At 65.6% G+C, this 18,030-nt stretch overlaps 2 protein-coding genes across 4 annotated transcripts; one reads left to right on the top strand and one right to left on the bottom strand.

Moving 5' to 3' along the window:
- Positions 1–401: 401 nt before the first annotated feature.
- On the top strand, positions 402–3,465 carry SDCBP2 (syndecan binding protein 2). The gene is made up of 8 exons (XM_054173399.1): positions 402–695; positions 802–886; positions 1,343–1,440; positions 1,670–1,831; positions 2,426–2,601; positions 2,857–3,028; positions 3,146–3,237; positions 3,347–3,465. Exons 1-8 carry the CDS (start codon positions 642–644, stop codon positions 3,399–3,401), a joined length of 894 nt encoding a protein of 297 aa, XP_054029374.1. The 5' UTR covers positions 402–641; the 3' UTR covers positions 3,402–3,465.
- A 1,383-nt stretch (positions 3,466–4,848) lies between these two features.
- SNPH (syntaphilin) lies at positions 4,849–18,030 on the bottom strand. 3 transcript variants are annotated; one of them, XM_054173394.1, is made up of 6 exons: positions 17,983–18,030; positions 17,790–17,880; positions 10,152–10,221; positions 9,188–9,388; positions 7,628–7,777; positions 4,849–6,747 (listed from the first exon to the last, which is right to left on the bottom strand). In XM_054173394.1, the coding sequence occupies exons 3-6, from the start codon at positions 10,193–10,195 to the stop codon at positions 5,622–5,624; spliced, it is 1,521 nt and encodes a 506-aa protein (XP_054029369.1). In that variant the 5' UTR covers positions 10,196–10,221; positions 17,790–17,880; positions 17,983–18,030; the 3' UTR covers positions 4,849–5,621. The 3 variants fall into 3 exon arrangements, with proteins under 3 accessions (XP_054029369.1, XP_054029370.1, XP_054029371.1); XM_054173395.1 differs by lacking the exons at positions 17,790–17,880; positions 17,983–18,030 and having other exon boundaries at positions 9,188–9,289; positions 10,152–10,360; XM_054173396.1 differs by lacking the exons at positions 9,188–9,388; positions 17,790–17,880; positions 17,983–18,030 and having other exon boundaries at positions 10,152–10,359.

Here is an 18,030-nt window from a genome sequence, read left to right as displayed (position 1 = left end):
CACCTGGCAGGGCTGTGGGTCAGCTGAGGCTGCCTGGCCCCTCCCTGGGCTGGGCACAGCTACAAAAGCCAGGGGCCGGGCAGAGGGTGGCACAGAGAGCCAGGAGCTGCTGGCAGGTGAGTCCAGGGCTGTGGGGGGTGGGATCTGGGAGTCGTTGGGATGCTGCTGGGTCCCATGGGACTCAGAGCTGGCTCTGGATCTGTCCCCTGCCCCCTGACCTGTGGATGTGTCTCGGGGCAGGGCTGGGTGGCACAGCCTGGCTGTGGGCACAGCGGTGAGGGCCATGGAGGGGCAGGGAGGATTGATGTGAGGAGCAGCTGGAAGAGCTGCTCCCAAGGGGCATCCTGCTCCCAGGCCTGGGTGGTGCTGCCATGGCCCTGCTGGGCAGGTGAGCAGGGGGAGTGGGGCTCACCCCCAGCCAAGCGATGCCCAGGTGCCCGTGCCCAGCACACAGCCACCCCTGTGCCAGTGCTGGGGACTGGTGGAGGTGTGGTGGCCCTGGTGACATGTCCCTGAGTCACAGTGGGTGACAGAGCCAGGCACGAGATCTGGGAGGGATCCCCAGGCAGAGGCACCTTGGCCCTGTGCCACCCTGGCCCTGTGCCACCCTGGCCCTGTCCGCAGGCACAGCCCTGGCAGCGATGGCAACGCTCTACCCTTCCCTGGAGGACATGAAGGGTCACCAGATCCTGCAGGTCAGTGCCAGCTTGGCAGCATCCTGGGGGGCTGGGGATGAAAGCAGGGCCCCATGGGTGCCCAGAGCTGGGGGGCACAGCCCTGAGCAAACCTCTCCCCTGGCAGGCTCAGGCAGCAGCTGGCATCAGGACCCCTCCCACCACTGTGGCCAGCGAGAAGCCAAAGCTCAGCTCTGGCACCAGCAGCACAGGTTGGCATCAAGAGGGGGGCTGGCAGTGGGGGAGTGCTGGGGGCTTGGCTTGGGATGGAAGAGAGCTTGAAGGTCCTGGAGCCCAACCCTCGACCCAGCACTGCCAGGGCACCACCAGCCCATGGCCCTCAGCACCACAGCTCTGGAACCCCTCCAGGGATGGGCACTGCCCTGGGCAGCCTGGGCCAGGCCTTGGCAACCCCCAAGGGGCAGAAATTGTTCCTCAAGTCCAACCTGAACCTGCCCTGGGGCAGCTTGAGGCCATTCCCTAGGGAGCAGAGCCCAACCCCAGCTGGCTCCAGCCTCTCCCCTCAGGCTCCCCCCAGCCGGGTGTGTGGCCGGGGGCTGGGGGTTCGTCTCCCCTGGCCCAAGGTCCCGGGGGGGCTCCAGGGTGGGAAGGCTGTGGCAGGGTGCTGGGGACCCCCCAAGCTGAAGCCACCCTTGCTGTGCCCCCAGCACCCCCTGTGCTGTACCCCAACCTGGCAGAGCTGGAGAGCTACATGGGGCTGGCTCTGTCCGGTGAGGAGATCCAGAAGAACCTGGAGGAGTCCAAGGTAGGTGCTGGGCTGAGGCTGTGCCCCCCGTGCCGGGACCCCCCCCTGTGCCGGGACCCCCCCTGTGCCGGGACCCCCCCATGCCACACCGATGGGAGGTGGGGGGTGGAGGGCTGTCCCTCCGGGGCCTCATCCTGCCTGGCGAAGCAAGCCAGCACCCCCCGAGGGCTGATGTGTGCCAGGCTGTGTGCCCCCCCCCCCCCCCCGCTGACCCCTGGCTCCATCCCAGGCGCTGAGCCCTGTTGGGCACCCCCCAGGGCGGGTGGTTGCCCCCCTGAGCGGGCACAACGCGGGGCTGCGGCGGGCGGAGATCAAGGCTGGGCTGCGGGAGATTCACCTCTGCAAGGACGAGAGGGGCAAGACCGGGCTGCAGCTCAAGAACGTCGACCAGGTGAGGGCTGGGCTGGCTCGGCACGGCTCGGCTCGGCACGGCTCGGCACGGCTCGGCACGGCTCGCTGGGTGCATCGTGGCACGGCACAGCATGGGTTTGGGGTCCCACAGCTCAGTGAGGTGCAGCCTGGCATGGCACAGTGGTGCAGCACAGCTTGGCATGGTGCAGCCTGGCATGGCACAGTGGTGCAGCACAGCTTGGCATGGTGCAGCCTGCCATGGCACAGTGTGGCATGGCACAGTGGTGCAGCACAGCTTGGCATGGCACAGCCTGGCATGGCACAGTGGTGTAGCACAGCTTGGCATGGTGCAGCATGGCAGGGAAGAGCGTGGCATGGAGTGGCACAGCACGGCGGGGAGCAGCATGGCATGGTGCAGGACTGTGCAGGGCTCTGTGGCATGGCACGGTGCAGCAGGGCAGGGCATGGCACAGGGCAGTGTGGTGCCTCATGACAAGATAAGGCACAGCACAGTCCACCACGGCATGGCAGTGGGGGCAGCAGGCCGAGTGCCATGGCACACTGACAGGCACAGGTTGCTAGGGCGTGGCACGGCACGGCCCCCTCCCGTGCCAAGCCCGTGCCATGTCCCCAGGGCATCTTCGTGCAGCTGGTGAAGGCCAACTCGCCCGCGGCGCTGGTCGGGCTGCGCTTTGGCGACCAGGTCCTGCAGATCGACGGCAGGGACTGCGCGGGCTGGAGCAGTGCCAAGGCACAGCGGGCACTGAAGAAGGCAAACCCCGAGAAGATCGTCATGGTGGTGCGGGACCGGTGAGTGGGCACGGCCGGGCACGGCCGGGCACGGCAGGGCACGGCCAGGCACGGCAGGGCGCAGCCGGGCACGGCAGGGCACGGCCAGGCACGGCAGGGCGCAGCCGGGCACGGCAGGGCACGGCCGGGCACGGCAGGGCACAGCCGGGCACGGCGGGGCACGGCCGGGCACGGCAGGGCGCAGCCGGGCACGGCAGGGCACGGCCGGGGGGGATGCCGGTGGCAGTGCCAGCCCTGAGGCTGCTGTCCCTGCAGCCCTTTCCAGCGCACGGTCACGGTGCACAAGGACAGCAGCGGGCACCTTGGCATCGTGGTGAAGAAGGGCAGGATCGTGTCGCTGGCCAGGGACAGCTCTGCTGCCCGCAACGGGCTCCTCACACACCACTACCTCTGCGAGCTCAACGGGCAGAACGTCGTTGGCATGAAGGTAGGGGCCGGGCACACCGGGTGCCGCTCAGCGTGCCCAGGATCCGGCCCAGGGCGGCCGTCAGCACGGTGGGCACGGCCTGGCACCCCCACGCTACCCCCTCGCTCTCTCCCTCAGGATAAGCAGCTGGCAGAGGTGCTGGCAGGGGCTGGCAACGTGGTGACCCTGACGGTGATCCCGGAGGTGATCTTCGAGCACATGGTCAAACGGTGAGCCCCCCGGGCACGGTGCCCACCCACACCCAACCCGGCCCCCCTGGGGGCCCCCAGGTGGGACCCCCTTGGGCTCCCTTCACTGAATGCCCACCTCTGTGCCCAGGCTCTCTCCAGGGCTGATGAAGTCGTCCATGGACCACTCCATCCCTGACCTCTGACGTGGTGGCTGCCAGCCTGGGGGGGCACATGCCAGCGTGGGCAGCCCCTGGAAGCTCAGAGGTCCTCCTGCAGCATCCCCAGAGGAAGCTGGTCTGGCACAACCCCCTTATGCCTACAGTGCCTGGTGGGGGCATGAGGGGGTCCCCAGCATGTGGTGCCCCCTCCCTGGCTCTCTCCTCCCTCTTACCAGCAGGGTCACAGAAAGGGCTGGGTTGGAAGGGACCTCGGAGATCCTCCAGTGCCAACCTCCTGCCAGGGGCAGGGACACCTCCTCCTAGACCTCATCCAGCCTGGCCTTGGACACCTCCAGGCAGGGGGCAGCCACAGCCTCCCTGGGCAGCCTGTGCCAGCCTCTCCCCCTGCCTCACTGCCAAGAATCTCCTCCCCACCTCCAGCCTGGCTCTGCCCTCCTCAAGCTCCACTGTCCCTCACCCACCACAGAGGGCTTTGGGTGGGAAGGGACCTCAGAGACCACCTAGTTCCAACCCCCTGCCAGGGGCAGGGACACCTTCTAGACAGCAAAACCAACTGGCTGAGGGCCTTGGGCTGGGGATGTACCTTGGGCTGGGGTCTGAGGCCTCTCCCCACCCCTGTGCCCCCCCAGCTCAGGGCAGACCCCAGAGGCTGGCTCCAGCCAAAGCAGACACAGACCCAGCGACGTTTATTAGACATCCACCACAGACAGCGAGTACAGGAGGGGAGGAGGGGCTGGGGGCAAAAAGGAGTTGGGGGCAGCAGGGGGTGGGGTGGGGGGAACAAAAACTGGGGAGGGGGTGAGGGGGGGGAGGGAGGGAGGCTACAGCTGGTTCAGTTCTGTATGTAAAAAATATATTCTCTAGCTTTGTGTCTCCTGTCTGCTCACGGTCAGTCCTTGGCCAAGCTTTGGGTGGGCTCACAGACGTCTACACAGCTCCACAAACACATTGCACAAGGGCCGGGGGGGGTGGGGGGCGTAGCCCAGCTCCCCCTGCCTCACCCCCCCACCCCCCACCCCTCCCCATCCCCCCCAAGTAAAACATCACCCCAGCGCCCCAGGGCAGTGCTACCCACCCCCACCCAGCACCCAGGGGTGGTGGGAGAGGGGTTGGGGAAGTTGGGGAGGGGGAGGTGGGGGGGGTACAAAACACTGTTGAAGTTCAAGTCACGAAGAAGCCACAGACATTCGTGGGGGGTGGGAGCTGTGCCCCTCCCCAGCCCCCCCTGAGCAATCCTTTTGCTGTCTTTGATTTTCAAGAAGGGGAAGGGGGAGAGGGGGAGGAGGGGGGGTGGGCAAAAGGCATTTTTGCTGTTCTGGAGGCCACCAGTAAAAGTGGGGGCTGGGCTGGGGGGGGGGGCAGGTGAAGCTCTTCAGCTCTGCCTGCACCCTCTGGCACAGGCAGCCCTGAGCTCCAGCACGGTGTGGTGCCACCCATCATCACCAGCAGAGCCACCCCCCACCTACCCCAACCCATGGTGGCCAGAACCAGGGCTGGGGGCTCCTCCTCCATCACCCTGGGCCCCCTCCCACCCACCAGGCTCCAGTCTGTACCCCAAACTAAAAGTGAATATAGTGCAAAGCAGAGGGAGGGGGCAGCCAGGCTCCTCCAGCAGCAGCCAGGTCCGTGCCAGCTTCCAGCCCATGGCTGGCTTGGAGAGAGGCCAGGCAGGGCCCAGCCGCGGCACCACCTCGATGGAGGCAGGAGGATGGACACCAACATGGGTCAAACAGATGCCCCTTGGTCTTCCACAACCTCCCAAACCAGCCCAGAGCTGGTGCCAGTGTCCAGGTGGGTTCCCCCCACCCTCCCACCCACGGCCAGACTTGGCCCTCCTGGTGCCACCCGCAGCTGGAGCAAGAAACACATCCCGGGGCAGGGGGTCCCCTGCGGCTCTTCCTGCTGCCAGGCAGGGCCAGGACAACCAAAAAGGTGAGTGCAGGGGAGAGCCCAGCCGGGGGGTGCAGCCCCACAGCCCCCCTGCAGCCAGAGTGTCCATCGGGCAGGGGGCTGGTGCCTGACGGTGCCACCTCCCACACTGCCACTTGGCACCGCTCCTCCGGCAGGAGGGAGCCGGGGAGGGGGCACAGGGCACAGCACCCCTCCAGTCCCCTTCCCACCCAGAACGAGCCAGAGCCACCAGAGGAGCCCGGGAGCGCAGGGGCCGCCTCGGGGCTTTACAATCAGCCGGTCGGGTCCGCGGCGGGGGGCGCCCAGGGCGGGGGCTGGGGAAGGGGGTGGGTGTCAGGGCTGGGCGGTGCCCCCGGGGCTGGCCACGGGGCGACAGCCCATCCTGCGGATGGAGTGGAGGGCGACGGTGCAGCAGCCCCGCAGCAGCGAGCTGATGTTGTAGATGGGCTGCCCCTGCCGGCGCTGCGAGCGGCACAGCCAGGCCACCGTGGGCACGGCGGGCACCACCACCGCCAGCAGATCCACGATGAAGTGGCGGCTCCAGTAGCTCTTGGAAGGGTTGGCGTCGCAGCCCGCGCCGGCCTCCGCCGCCTCCTCCTCCGCCACGCAAGCGATGGCCACCGAGGGGCTGGCGCTGGGCGGCTGCCGCACCGCGGGGTTGCAGCTGGCGTCGCCCTCGGCGCTGGCCGGCGCCGCCTCGCCGGGCAGCAGGTCCGTGGCGCCCGCGGGGTTGCAGAGCTCGGGGCCGGGCATCACGTCTTCCATCTCAGACACCCAAGCCGAGGTGGGGCTGCCCAGGCTGCAAGCCTGGGACTTCATCACCTTCTCCAGGATGGTGTCCAGGTCGGGCTGGCAGGGCAGGAAGTCCGTCTGGCTGGCACGCTCCTGCATGCAGCTGGCCTGCACCCCTGCCTCCGCGCTGCCCCGCAGCCCCAGCAGCTTCTCGTAGGCGCTGGAGCTGGGGGGGAGGCGGGGGACGGGCTCGCCCCCCACCTCCAGCGGGTCCGTGTGGCCCGGAGCCTCCTCCGCCCCCACGAAGCCGCTGTCGGCCCCCTCGTCCAGCGAGATGGTCTGCGAGCCGCCCACGTTGCGGTCCCCGGCGCCTTGGTCGCTGAGCTTGGTGTAGGTGGAGCTGCGGGTGAGGGACCGCGCCGGGGACCCCCCCGCGGACTCGCCGGCGCCCTCCTCCTTCAGCGCCCCGTTCTGCGCCACCTCCATGCTGTGCAGCAGCGTCTCCAGCTTCTTGTTCTGGATGTTGATGTCCACGAAGTACTTCTGCAGCCCTTTGTCCTTCTCCAGCAGGTTGTTCTTCACCGTGTCGATGACCTGCTTCAGCTGCTTGATCTCCTTGCGGGCTTCCTTCAGCGCCAGCTGTGCCTCCACGCGGTGGCACTCCTCCTCGATCCAGTCCTCCTGCATCCGGGACAGCTGCGTCTTCAGGTCCTCGATCTCAGCATCCCTGCGAGGCACGGGGAGGGCAACCTCATTCCTGGCCCTGAGCCGGAGCTGGAGCACCACTGACACCCTCAGGTGGGACCCAGGGAGGGACCCAGCAGTTTGGGGACCCTCAGCAGTGATGCCCAAGGTCCTCCAGGAGAGGTGCTTGGGAGCCTTCGGGAGTGATGCCCAGGGACCCCTGGCAGTGATGCCCAGCCCTTTTCCAGAGGGAATATAGGAAGCAATTCATGGCAGGGAGGCTGGGGAGACGCTGGCACAGGCTGCCCAGGGAGGCTGTGGCTGCCTCCTCCCTGGAGCTGCTCAAGGCCAGGCTGGGTGAGGCCTTGAGCAGCCCGGGCTGGTGGGAAGTGCCCATGGCAGAGGGCTGGTGCTAGATGATCTTTAAGATGCCTTCCAGCCCAGGCCACGCTGTGCTCCGTGGCAGCAGGGCCCAGGGCTCCCCAGGGCCGCGTGGGGCCGGGCAGGAGCCGTGGCAGGCGCGTGGCAGCTGGCACGGCGGCCAGGCTGTGCCTAAGCCCGAGGGGAGCAGATGGGGATTAGCCACCCTCTGACGCTGGAATTCAGAGGAAGAGTGGCAGAGACTTAACTGGGGACACAGGGGACAGCACAGCCACCACAGGTGGGACACAGGGACTCTGTGGCCCCCCAGACTGGCACCTCCCTTGTGGCAGCGCCAGATGCCCACAGCACTGCAGAGCTCTGAACTCTGTGCCTGGGCAGGAGCCCCAGGGCAGGATGCAGTGCTGGGAACAGAAAGCACCCAGGAGAACCAGCCCCAGGCAGGAGGTGTCACTGTGGGTGGTGACAGCTGGTGCCAGAACCCCTCCTGATGTCTCCCATGCCAGGGGGGTGCCTGTGCCCACTGCCCCTGTGCCCCTCACCTGTCCTGCAGCCTCTCCTGCGTGTCCTTCAGGCGAGCCTTCAGGTGCCTGATGCAGACCTCCTTCTGCTGCAGGGGGGTCAGGTACTGCTCTGGCGTTGGTGGCTTTATCCCATGGTTGTCACTGCAGAGGTTGTACTTGGAGGAGCGCCTGTGGGGACACAGATGTCACCCACCCGTGGGTGCCAGTGCTGGTGCCAGCCCAGGCTTGGCAGAGGGAGCACCAGGGAGATGCCTGCTCTTGGGGTGCAGCCCTGCAGGGCCTCCCTGCAGGGGCTAGGGTGTCACAGGGCACTGTGCCATCAGCAGGGGCTGGGCATTACTCCTGACCCTGTTGGCACTGCCCACAACCACCAAGCCCTCTGCAGAGCTGCAGGGTTTTGCCAGGGCACCAGCTGCATGAGCAGAGGCAGAAGCAGGTGGGCACCCAGGTCTCATCCAGACGTGGCTTGGAGACCCCAGGGTGGGATCAGCCCCATCAGGGCAGGGGGCAGAAGCTGGGTGATGGGAGGGCTGGGGATGAAACAAGTTGGAGCTGGTGGCTGTCCTGCCCCAGGGGACAGCTGTGGCATCCAACATCTGCTCTGGCTGAGCCAGTGCCACATCCTGACCCTCGTTGTGCCACCACTGGGGTGAACGAGGTGACATCCCTGGCCCAAAGGCCAGGGCAGCGTGGAGAGCAGGGGCTGGCCAGTGCCAGGGCTGCATGCCCCAGCTGGGAGGGCACAGACAGAGCTTCGTGCTGCACAAGGTGCTCCTGCCCTGCAGCAGCATGGAGCAACCCCCTGGGCATGGCACCAGGGTAGACCCAAACTCCTGGGCATGGCAGCAGGGTGGACCCAAAGCCCTGGGAATGACACCAAGGTGGATCAGCCTTCGTGGGCATGGCACCAGGGTGGGCCAAACCCCCTGGGCATGGCAGCAGGATGGGTCCAAGCCCCTAGGCATGGGACCACGGTGGATGGAACTCCCTGTGCATGGCAGCAGGGTGGACCCAAACCCCTGGACGTGGAAGCAGGGTGGAGGGAGCTCTCTGTGCATGGCAGCAGGGCAGCCCAAGCCCCCCGTGCGTGGTGTCAGGCAGCCCAGAGCCTTCAGCCAGGGACAGAGGACCGGGTCAGGAGCAGCCGTGCAGGGCTGTGGCCTCACAGCACCCCTTGGTGGGTGCTGTCCGTGCCCTGAGCACACCAGGAGCATCCTACCAAGAAGCCAGGCTGCTGCCAGCCCTCTCCAGGCCTTTGCCAAGCAGCAGGAGGGGATGGAAGCTCAGCTGTAGTCCGCTCTGGAAGGCCCCAGGGCGCTCCTCGGGGCCGCAGGAGGGATGCGTGCAGCGTGCAAGCCACAGCCACAGCAGGACAGAGGGGAGGGCACAGGGTGGGGGCAAGACACAACAAGGTGTGGAAGAAGAGAAATGGGAGGTCTACAAGACAAACCAGCAGCTCCACCAGCTCTGGCTCCCCCGGCCACCAAGCCCACAGCCTCGCTCCACCGCGCTGCCTGCGCTCCTGTGCCCACCAGGGCACCCTGCGGCCGCCCTTGGGGCCGACGGGCGAAGGGTTACCTTGGGGTGGGGCTGCTGTCGCTGCCCTTGTAGGAGCCAGAATTGCTGCTGCTGCTCAGCGAGGAGGTGCCGTAGGTGTCCCTCCCGGGGGGCGAGGGGCGCCTGGAGGCAGGGAGAAGAGGCTGTGTCTCAGGCCGAGTGGCTGAGGGCGCTGAAGACTTAAAGAAGGAGGCAAAGCCACTCCGTCCATAAAGCCCGCGACTGCCAACCACCACACCGAGAACACACAAGACAAAAGGGACAAAACAAACAGCAGGGATCAAAGGCACGGACACGGTGACGGGCACAAAGGCAGGGCTCGGCTCGGCGCGGGGGGGCTGCCCCCGTCCGCTCCCCTCCTCCCCTGCTGGGGCATTCCCTGGCTGCTGGCGCAGCAGCCCTGCAGCCTGAGGACCAGGAGAGCCTTGGGAGCGTGGCCCCAGCCAAGCTGAAGCCACCCTGCTGCCTGCTCAGCACCTGGAGGTGGGCAGCTGGACCTTTCCTCTCTGCCGGCACCTAACCGACAGCAGCCCAGGCCATGGAGACCTTTGGAGGGCAGTTAATGGCTTCTTTCCCTCTCCTTTCTCCCCTCTTTTATCACTGCAGCTCCAGGAGAGGCTTTGCCAGGGCTACCAAACCTCCCAGCGTCACCACCACAAGCCCAGAGCCCTGGCACCGCTGCGGGGACCCTCCCCCCACACCTGCCTTTGCCCGGACGGACAGAAGGGTGGGTCCCAGCCGTGGCAGGGACAGACAGAGGGACAAGGAGGGGTGCAGCACTCGGGGGCTGCATGCACGGTGGGCAGTGCTGTGCGGTGAGCAGCCACATGCGAGCCCCCTAAAGCCGGGGAGGGTGTGGGGGCTTCGTGCTGCCAGGCGGCAGTCGGAGGTGTAGGTGGGGATCAGTCCCTGCCTGCTGCCAGCTGGGAGATGTGCCAGGTGGGCACTGGTGCCCGGGGAGGGGCAGAGGCTGAAGCATATTCACCTTCGCGATCCCGTGGACGAGCGTCTGCTCCCCGGCAGGGACATGGCCGCGGCGCCGCGGGTCCGGGGCGCTGCGGGTTAAACGCAACAGAGACAGGAGGTGAAGGCAGGGGAGCGGCCCCGCGGGCACCGGAACCGCGCACCGGGGGCAGCTCCTGCGCCGCAGCATCCCTGCGGTCCCCCGGGGCCACCCGCGCCGGGACAGATGTGGACGGTAGCCCTGCACATCTGGGCTGCCTGCTCCACGTGGTCCGGGGATGCTGGTGCCCGAGGGCCTGCTCCGAGCTTGCTGCTTCCTCAGTCCCAAAGCACGGCAGAGAGCAGGAGGAGAGGAGCCAGAGGTGTGCAGCTGCAGAGAGCCCTCAGCCCCAGCTGGCACACAGTGCCCACCCCACAGGTCGTTAGCACCCCCCCAGGGCACAGTGACCAGGGTGTGGGGGTGCTGCTGCTCCCCTCCGGGATGGATTTGCCCAGGGAGGACCCTGGCAGGGGGAAGCAGCTGAAGCAGTGCTCCTGAGTCAGCAGCACTGCAGACTGTGCCAATGCAGCAGAGTGAATCAGCAGGCACAGCGCTGCCCAGCGCGGCCCCGGCGCCAGAGGCTGCTGGCGGTGCCATGCGAGGCTGCGGCACAGCCCCGGCTCGGCCTGCAGGGTCCCACAGCGCTGCTGGCTGGGGGGGGGTCACCCCCCAGCCCTCACTTTGCCTGCTGTGGGGCCCCCCACAACCCCGAGCACCTCCCAGGCTGTAGGAGCCTGGAGGCCGTGGCAGGGTTAGCTCTTTGTCCTCTCGCAGCCCCATGCCCTGGCCTGAGGATGATGCCCTGGCCAGTGGTACCCACGGGCATCACCACTGCCTCCTGCTCTTCCCCATCACAGCAGTTCCCCACATCTCAAACTGTGGTTCTGGGGTCCCTGAGAAGAGCAGAGAGAATCACAGCATTGGGTTGGAAGAGGCCTTGAAGGTCATCAAGCCCAGCCCTTAGCCCAGCACTGCCAGGGCACCACCAAACCATGGCCCTCAGCACCACAGCTCCACAGCTTTGAAACCCCTCCAGGGATGGGGTCCCTCTGCCAGCACTGCAGATGGCACAAGTGCCCAGCACAAAGGTTGGTACCACAGGTGGGGGCTCCTGCCAGCACCACAGAGCCTGCCCCAGCACCCACAGCCAGGAAGACCTCACTGGGGAAGCCTGGATTTGGCCCCATGCCTGGCAAGCTCAGTTCCTCCTCCTCCCACTGCTGCAGACATGTCTGGTGCCCATGCCAGGGCTTGATGCCTCTCCCAGCAGGATTAGGGGGTGAAAAACTCAGAGCAGCTGCAGGCAGCCTGCCTGAGGTCTGCCAGTGGGCACTGCAATGCCACAGAGGGGGGAGCACCACCCTGCACCCTGCCTGGGTGCCCAGCTCACAAACACGATGGGCTGAGCATCTCCTCCAGCCAGCACCACCTTGCCAGGCTTGAGTGTCCACCCTGGCACCGAGTTGTCACTGTCCTTCCTCCCACATGGGCCACTTCAGCCTCCCCAGAGGCCTCCCCCTGCCCATGGGGCTGCAAAGGACAGGCAGAGGCTGGGCAGAGCTGGCAGCAGAGCTCCAAGCACCTTCCCACATGGCACAATCCCACCCCTGCCTCCAAGGGCAGAGGGAATCACTCAGCACCTGGAGATTCACAGAGGGGCTGCCCCTGCCCTCCCATGGGATCCATGCCAGCCTGGCACTGGCACTCTGTGGGGCTCTGCCTTTGGCTGCTGCAGCTGCTCATTGATTAGGCAGCAGGAAAAACACAGGGAGAGGGAATGGAAAATGTTGAAGGATGAATAACCACATCCCTGAGGCTGCTGCAGGCTCTCCAGCCAGGGGGAGGATGGCAGCTGCGTGGTCCAGGGCACAGAGGAGACACCAAGAGAGGGTCACTGCAACCTAAGAACCATCTCTGAGCTGGGGCAGGGAGCAGAGCAGGGAAGAGAAGAGCCCAGGGTAGGGTGAGCAGGGTCACTGCTCCCTGTCAGAACAGAATCTCAGCAGGGTTTGGGCTGGAAGAGACCTTGAAGGTCATGGAGTGCAGCCCTGACCCCAGCACTGCCACCAGCCCATGGCCCTCAGCACCACAGCTCCAAGGCTTGGAACCCCTGCAGGGATGGGGACTCCACCACTGCTCTGAGCAGCCTGGGCCAGGCCTGGGCAACCCCCAAGGGCAAGAAATTGTTCCTCATGGCCAACCTGAGCCTCCCCTGCCTCAATGTGAGGCCATTTCCTGCTACTAGGGAGAAGAGCCCAAGCCTCACCTGGCTCCAGCCTCCTTTCAGGGACCTGTACAGAGCCAGAAGGTCTCCCCCCAGCCTCCTTCTCTTCCAGGCTGAACACCCCCAGCTCCCTCAGCTGGTTGGCACTCAAGCTGTGCTCCAGACCCTTCCCCAGCTTCAGCACCACCAGGGCCAGCAGCCCTGGGCAGGGCAGGCAGCTCCTGCTCAGCACAGGGACAAAAGGAGGCATCAGAAGAAACTCTTGGGGCTGGAGGCCAACCTGCCACTGCCTCAGGGTCTGCAAGCCCCAAGTCCAAGGGTGGAGAAGATGAAGCCAGGAAAGGAAAGGATCTCCTCCACCTTGTTTTCATCTCTGCAGAGCAAGGAGCACAGGGAGCATCCTGCAGCACTCAGGATAAGCTCAGGAGAATCCTTTGCTTGTGGATTGGTCCTTGCAAGGCTGACAAAAGCAGCTTGTGCCCCAGGAGAGGACACTTGGCCACGGCACAGGCTCTGGACAGACCCTGAGCAGCTCTCACCCAGCATCAGGAGCCAGTGCTGAGCACAGTGACACAAACCAGGTGGTGCTCCTTGCAGCCTCACGCTGCTGGGACACATGGGCCTGGCTCTGAGACCCAGCCTGGGCTTGCAGTGGCACAGAGGCTCTCACACAGAGGCTCCAGGACAAGGTCAGGGTGGTCTGAGGGCTGTCAGGCTGTCCCTGTACCGAGGAGCCCAGGAGGACCTGCTCCGTGCAGCAGCTCTGCAGCCACTTTCTCCCTGGGATGCTGCTACAGCCAGGCTCTGGTGGTCCAGCTCCAGAGCTCACACCACAAAGCACCTCAAAAATGTTCCAGCCTCTTGCAAAGCACCCCCAAAAGGCAGCTGAGGGGACAGGCAGGATGAACCCTGCCCGTGGGCAAGGGCTGAGAGCCTCCAGCAGCCAAGCTCCCTGTGAATAGCTCCAGCCCGTGGTGGAGCACAAAGGAAGCTCTTCAGGAGACAGCAGCACAAAGCAGGGCTTATGCTGGGCTCCAGAACCAGCCTGGGGGAACTCAGCCTAAATAAAAACCCTTGGCAAGGAAACAGCTGGAGGCAGAGCAGGAAAAGCTGGTACCCTAGGCAGGAAAAGCTGGCACCTCAGGCAGGCAAAGCTGGCACCCCAGGCAGGCAAAGCTGGCACCCCAGGCAGGCAAAGCTGGCACCCCAGGCAGGCAAAGCTGGCACCCCAGGCAGGGGCACAGCAGCCTCTCATCCCCAGGAGAAGCAACCCCCCAGCCCCATTTCCCCCTGCCCTCACCAGCTCCAAGCACTTCCTGTGCTGTGATCAGCCCCAGGCCCAGCACCAGCCCCAGGCAGGGCTCAGGTGCCCACTGCTCCAGTAACAGCATCCAGCACTGGCACCCCCAGCCATGGCACCCCCAAGCCATGGCACAGGCTGCTCAGCCTCAGTATGTTGCTGGGGGCCAGGAGTGCTGCCACCACCCAGAGTGGGTGACACCAGGGGGCCGTGGGTGACACCAGGGGGCTGTGGGTGACACCAGGGGGGCCGTGGGTGCCCTCAAAAGCTGCAGCCCTTGGTGTGTCTCCATCACTGTCTCCAGCAGTGCCAGAGGGCAGCTGGGGCACCACCACCCCCCTGATCACAGCAGGCTGGTGGTGCACAGGCAGGGGACAGGGCAGGGGCAGGCTGCCAGCAGAGCACCCTGAGGCTCAGCCTGCTGCCCCAGAGCAAGATTCCCCCAAGAACTGCAGCTCAGACACCACTTGGAGCTTGCTGCCCTGCAGAGCTGTCTCTGGCTGCTCCTCCAGGCCATGCCAGCAAAGGAGAGAAGGTGCTGGGCAGGCATCACCCCTCTTAGAACCTTCCTGCATGGGAAAGAGAGCCACAGGACCCCTGGAGGGACCCTCAGCACCAGCTGCAATTCCCTGGGGGCTGCACCAGCACAGCCTCTCACCCCGAGGTCTCTCTTCGCTCCACCTGTGCAGGGCTCAGCAGGACCCAGCTGCTGTGCTGGCCCCAGCAGCCCCAGCAGCTCACCCTGCCCCCATGGGGAAGGTGCAGGAGCAGGAGCAGCAGGGCCTGCTTGGCAGCCCCAGCCCTTGGCACGCAGCCTCCCAGGCCCAGCAGCCACCATGGCTCCCAGCTTTCCTCACTGGTTATCCTGGGAGGGATCTTAGACATCAGCCAGCTCCAGCCCCCTGCCATGGGCAGGGACACCTCCCACCAGCCCAGGCTGCTCAAGGCCTCATTGAACACCTCCAGGGAGGGCATCCACAGCCTGCCTGGGCAACCTGTGCCAGTCTCTCCCCACCCTCACCGCTGCTTTTGTCGAGGGTCTCACTGCCCTGCCTGGATTCCTTCTGGCCTGGACATTAGGAGCATTTTGTGGTGCTGGCACTGAGCCCAAGCATCTCAGAGCAGCTTCCCTGCTCCTGCAGGAACCTTGGGAGAGGAACCATGCCTGGCACATGCCAGCAGGCACCTTCCCTGCCCGTGTCTCCAGGCTCCCAGTGCTAATGAGATGAAAAGCAGAGAGCAGCAGGGGGAGGGAAATCACAGCCTGGGTTTTGTCAGGCAGTAAAAAGGGCTCCTTGGGAGCCTCCTCCCTGCCTTTCCACCACAGGCTCCTGCTTTGCCTCCTTCCCTTTAGCTGCACACTCCAAAGGTGCCAAGTGCTGGAGGTGGCAAACACCCAGCAGCCTGGCTGGGGACAGGGCACCGTGCCCTCAGAGCAGCAGCAGTGCCAGGAGCAGTTTGTGCTTGAAAAGAGCCTGGGATGATTTTTTGGGGGGGGAGGAGGAGCTGGGGAGCCAGGAGCTGCTTCATTCTTCTTCAGGAGTTTCCAAGGGAGCAGCAAGAAACCTCCAGGGCTGGGAAACTCTGTTCCCTGCTCCAGCAGAGTCAGGCTGAGCTTCACCTGGGTCCCAGGCAGCAGGAGCTGCTCCAGACCACAGCAGAGCAGAGTGCTGGGGGCAAGGGCAGGGCCAGAGCAGGCAGGGTGTTTATGCAACACCCCCAGCAGCAAACACAAACAAACCAGAGCCAAACCAGAGCCCCAAACGACCCAACCCAAGCCCCAGATCGATGCTGCCGAGGGCTGTGTCAGGTCGGGAAGCTCAGGAGCATCTCTGCCTGTGACTCTCTCGTTTGTTCTAAACTGCTGAGCTGACCCCCAGGAGATTAGAGGCAAACAGAGAGTGTTCCAAAAGCCTGGCTTGTGCAGCTCATCACTTTTCCAGCTGATCTGGCTGCAGCAGCAGCAGCAAGCGGGGAGCTGGCAGCTCCTGGGCCCGCAGCAGCTAAAAGGAGGGTGGCCTGAGCAGAGGGGATGAGCTGGGCTCCTGCTGGGGCCTCTGGAGGCAAAAGGGGGAAAGGGGCAGCAGCCCCGTGGCGAAAGCTGTGGCAGCAGCAGCTGGCATCAGAGCAGCAGCAGCTGGCAGCAGGGCAGCTGGCACAGGGCGGCAGGGGGGGATGCAGGCGAGGTGGCAGCACCCCGAGCACCCTGCGCTGCCAGGAGCTGAGCTGGAGGAAGGAAGGCAGCAGAAGGAAAAGCTCCTTCCTTTGGGATGGAAAACATGGACGAGAAATGCAGCTCCCAGCTGCTCCTCCCCTCCACAGCTCCCTGTGCTAGGACCAGCTCTCCTCACAGCACCTTGAGCTTGGGGGCTGAGCAGAGCCAGCCCCAGCCCTCCCCAGCACCACCGTGGCCTACTTTAGCCACGCACCAAGCCTCCCACCTCAGCCCACCGAGGGGGGAGCAGAGGCATGACCCCCTCCAAGCCCCCCCCTCCCCCCCACCTCCCCCAAACCTCGGGAGGGCCAGGCCTGGAGAGCAGGAGCTGCACCTCCTCGCCCAAGGTCACGGCACCGGGCAGCCCGTGCCGGCCTTGCGTGAGCACCGCTGACCTTGTGGGGAGGAGGAGAAAGGAAGCCCCCCTCACACCCCCACACCCCCTGCCCCCCCCACACCCCCACACCCCCTGCCCCCCCCAGCTCAGCAGGCAGCACCCAGGCTCTCTGAGGCCCTTTGGAGATGGAGCAGGAAAGCTGTTAAATAATCCTCCTGCAACCGCACCGCTGCGGCTCCTGCACCCGCAGCCGGGGGCTGGGGGCTGGGCTGGGGGCTGCAGAGAGGGCCTGGGGGGCTTGATGGGGGGCTGGGGCATGCAGGGAGGGGCTGGGGGTGTGATGGGGGGCTGGGGCGTGCAGGGAGGGGCTGGGGCATGTGATGGAGGTCCAGGGCATGAAGGGAGATTGATGCATGCAGGGAGGGAGAGGGGCATGTGATAAGGGGGGGTCTAAGGCTAAGGAGAGAGGGTCTGGGCATGTGATGAAGGCCTCGTGTGTCTGATGGGAGTCTGGGGTGTGCAGGGAGGCTCTGGTGCATGTGATGGAGGGCCAGGGCATGCAGAGAGGCTCTGGTGCATGCAGAGAGGCTCTGGTGCATGTGATGGAGGGCCAGGGCATGCAGAGAGGCTCTGGTGCATGTGATGGAGGGCCAGGGCATGCAGAGAGGCTCTGGTGCATGCAGAGAGGCTCTGGTGCATGCAGAGAGGCTCTGGTGCATGTGATGGAGGGCCAGGGCATGCAGAGAGGCTCTGGTGCATGCAGAGAGGCTCTGGTGCATGTGATGGAGGGCCAGGGCATGCAGAGAGGCTCTGGTGCATGCAGAGAGGCTCTGGTGCATGCAGAGAGGCTCTGGTGCATGCAGAGAGGCTCTGGTGCATGTGATGGAGGTGTCTAAGGCAAGGAGAAAGGGTCTGGGGCACGTGATGGAGATCTAGGGCACGCAGAGAGGGTCTGCTGCATGTGATAGAAGTGCAGAGCAGAGAGGCTCTGGTGCATGCAGGCAGGGTCTGCTGCATGTGATAGAAGTGCAGAGCAGAGAGGCTCTGGTGCATGCAGGCAGGGTCTGCTGCATGTGATGGGGGGGACTAAGGCAAGCAGAGAGGGTCTGTGGCATGTGATGGGGGCCTGGTGCGTGCAGGGAGGGTCTGGTGCATGCATTGCAGGTCTGGTGAGCATGATGGATGCCCAGTGCATGCTGTGGGGGTCCATATCCATGCAGTGCTTGTGGGGCAGGTCTGGTGTGCATGGTGTGGGTCCTGGTGCATGCAGTGGGGATCTGGTGAGCGTGGCATGGCTCTGGTGCATGCAGTGCAGGTCTGATGGGTGTGATGTGTGTCTGGTGCAAGCCGTGGGGGTCTGGTGCATGCACTGCAGCTGTGCTGCAGGCCTGCTGCGTGACCCACCTCAATCACCCTCTTTCCTGTAGATCCTCCCTGCAAGAACCCCCCCGGTGCAGAGCCCCAGCCCCATCCTGCAGGGCTCCCCCCACCCCGCAACTGGCTGAGTCACGGCGGCCCCGGCGCCCCCCCCGCCCCTCTCTTACCTGTGCAGGGTGGGGGGGGTCCCACCGACGTCCGGGGCTCCGGGGATAGGGTTAAGGGAAAGGGGAGGGGAGGGGGGAACGGCTCAGCGACCTGCAGGGGATGGGAGAGAGCAGGCGGTGAGCAGGGCTGCGCCGCGCCCGGTGCGCTGCCCCCCACCCCAGCCAGCCCCGCACCCTACCCCGTCCCCATCACCTGCGCCGGCCTCCATGGGTGCGGCGGGGAGCGAGGGATGGAGGCAAG

Source organism: Dryobates pubescens, chromosome 26 (assembly GCF_014839835.1).
Source record: "Dryobates pubescens isolate bDryPub1 chromosome 26, bDryPub1.pri, whole genome shotgun sequence".
In the NCBI taxonomy this organism is placed as follows: domain Eukaryota; kingdom Metazoa; phylum Chordata; class Aves; order Piciformes; family Picidae; genus Dryobates; species Dryobates pubescens.
Note: the sequence above shows the minus strand (reverse complement) of the source record. Positions and strands in the feature narration are given on the sequence as shown.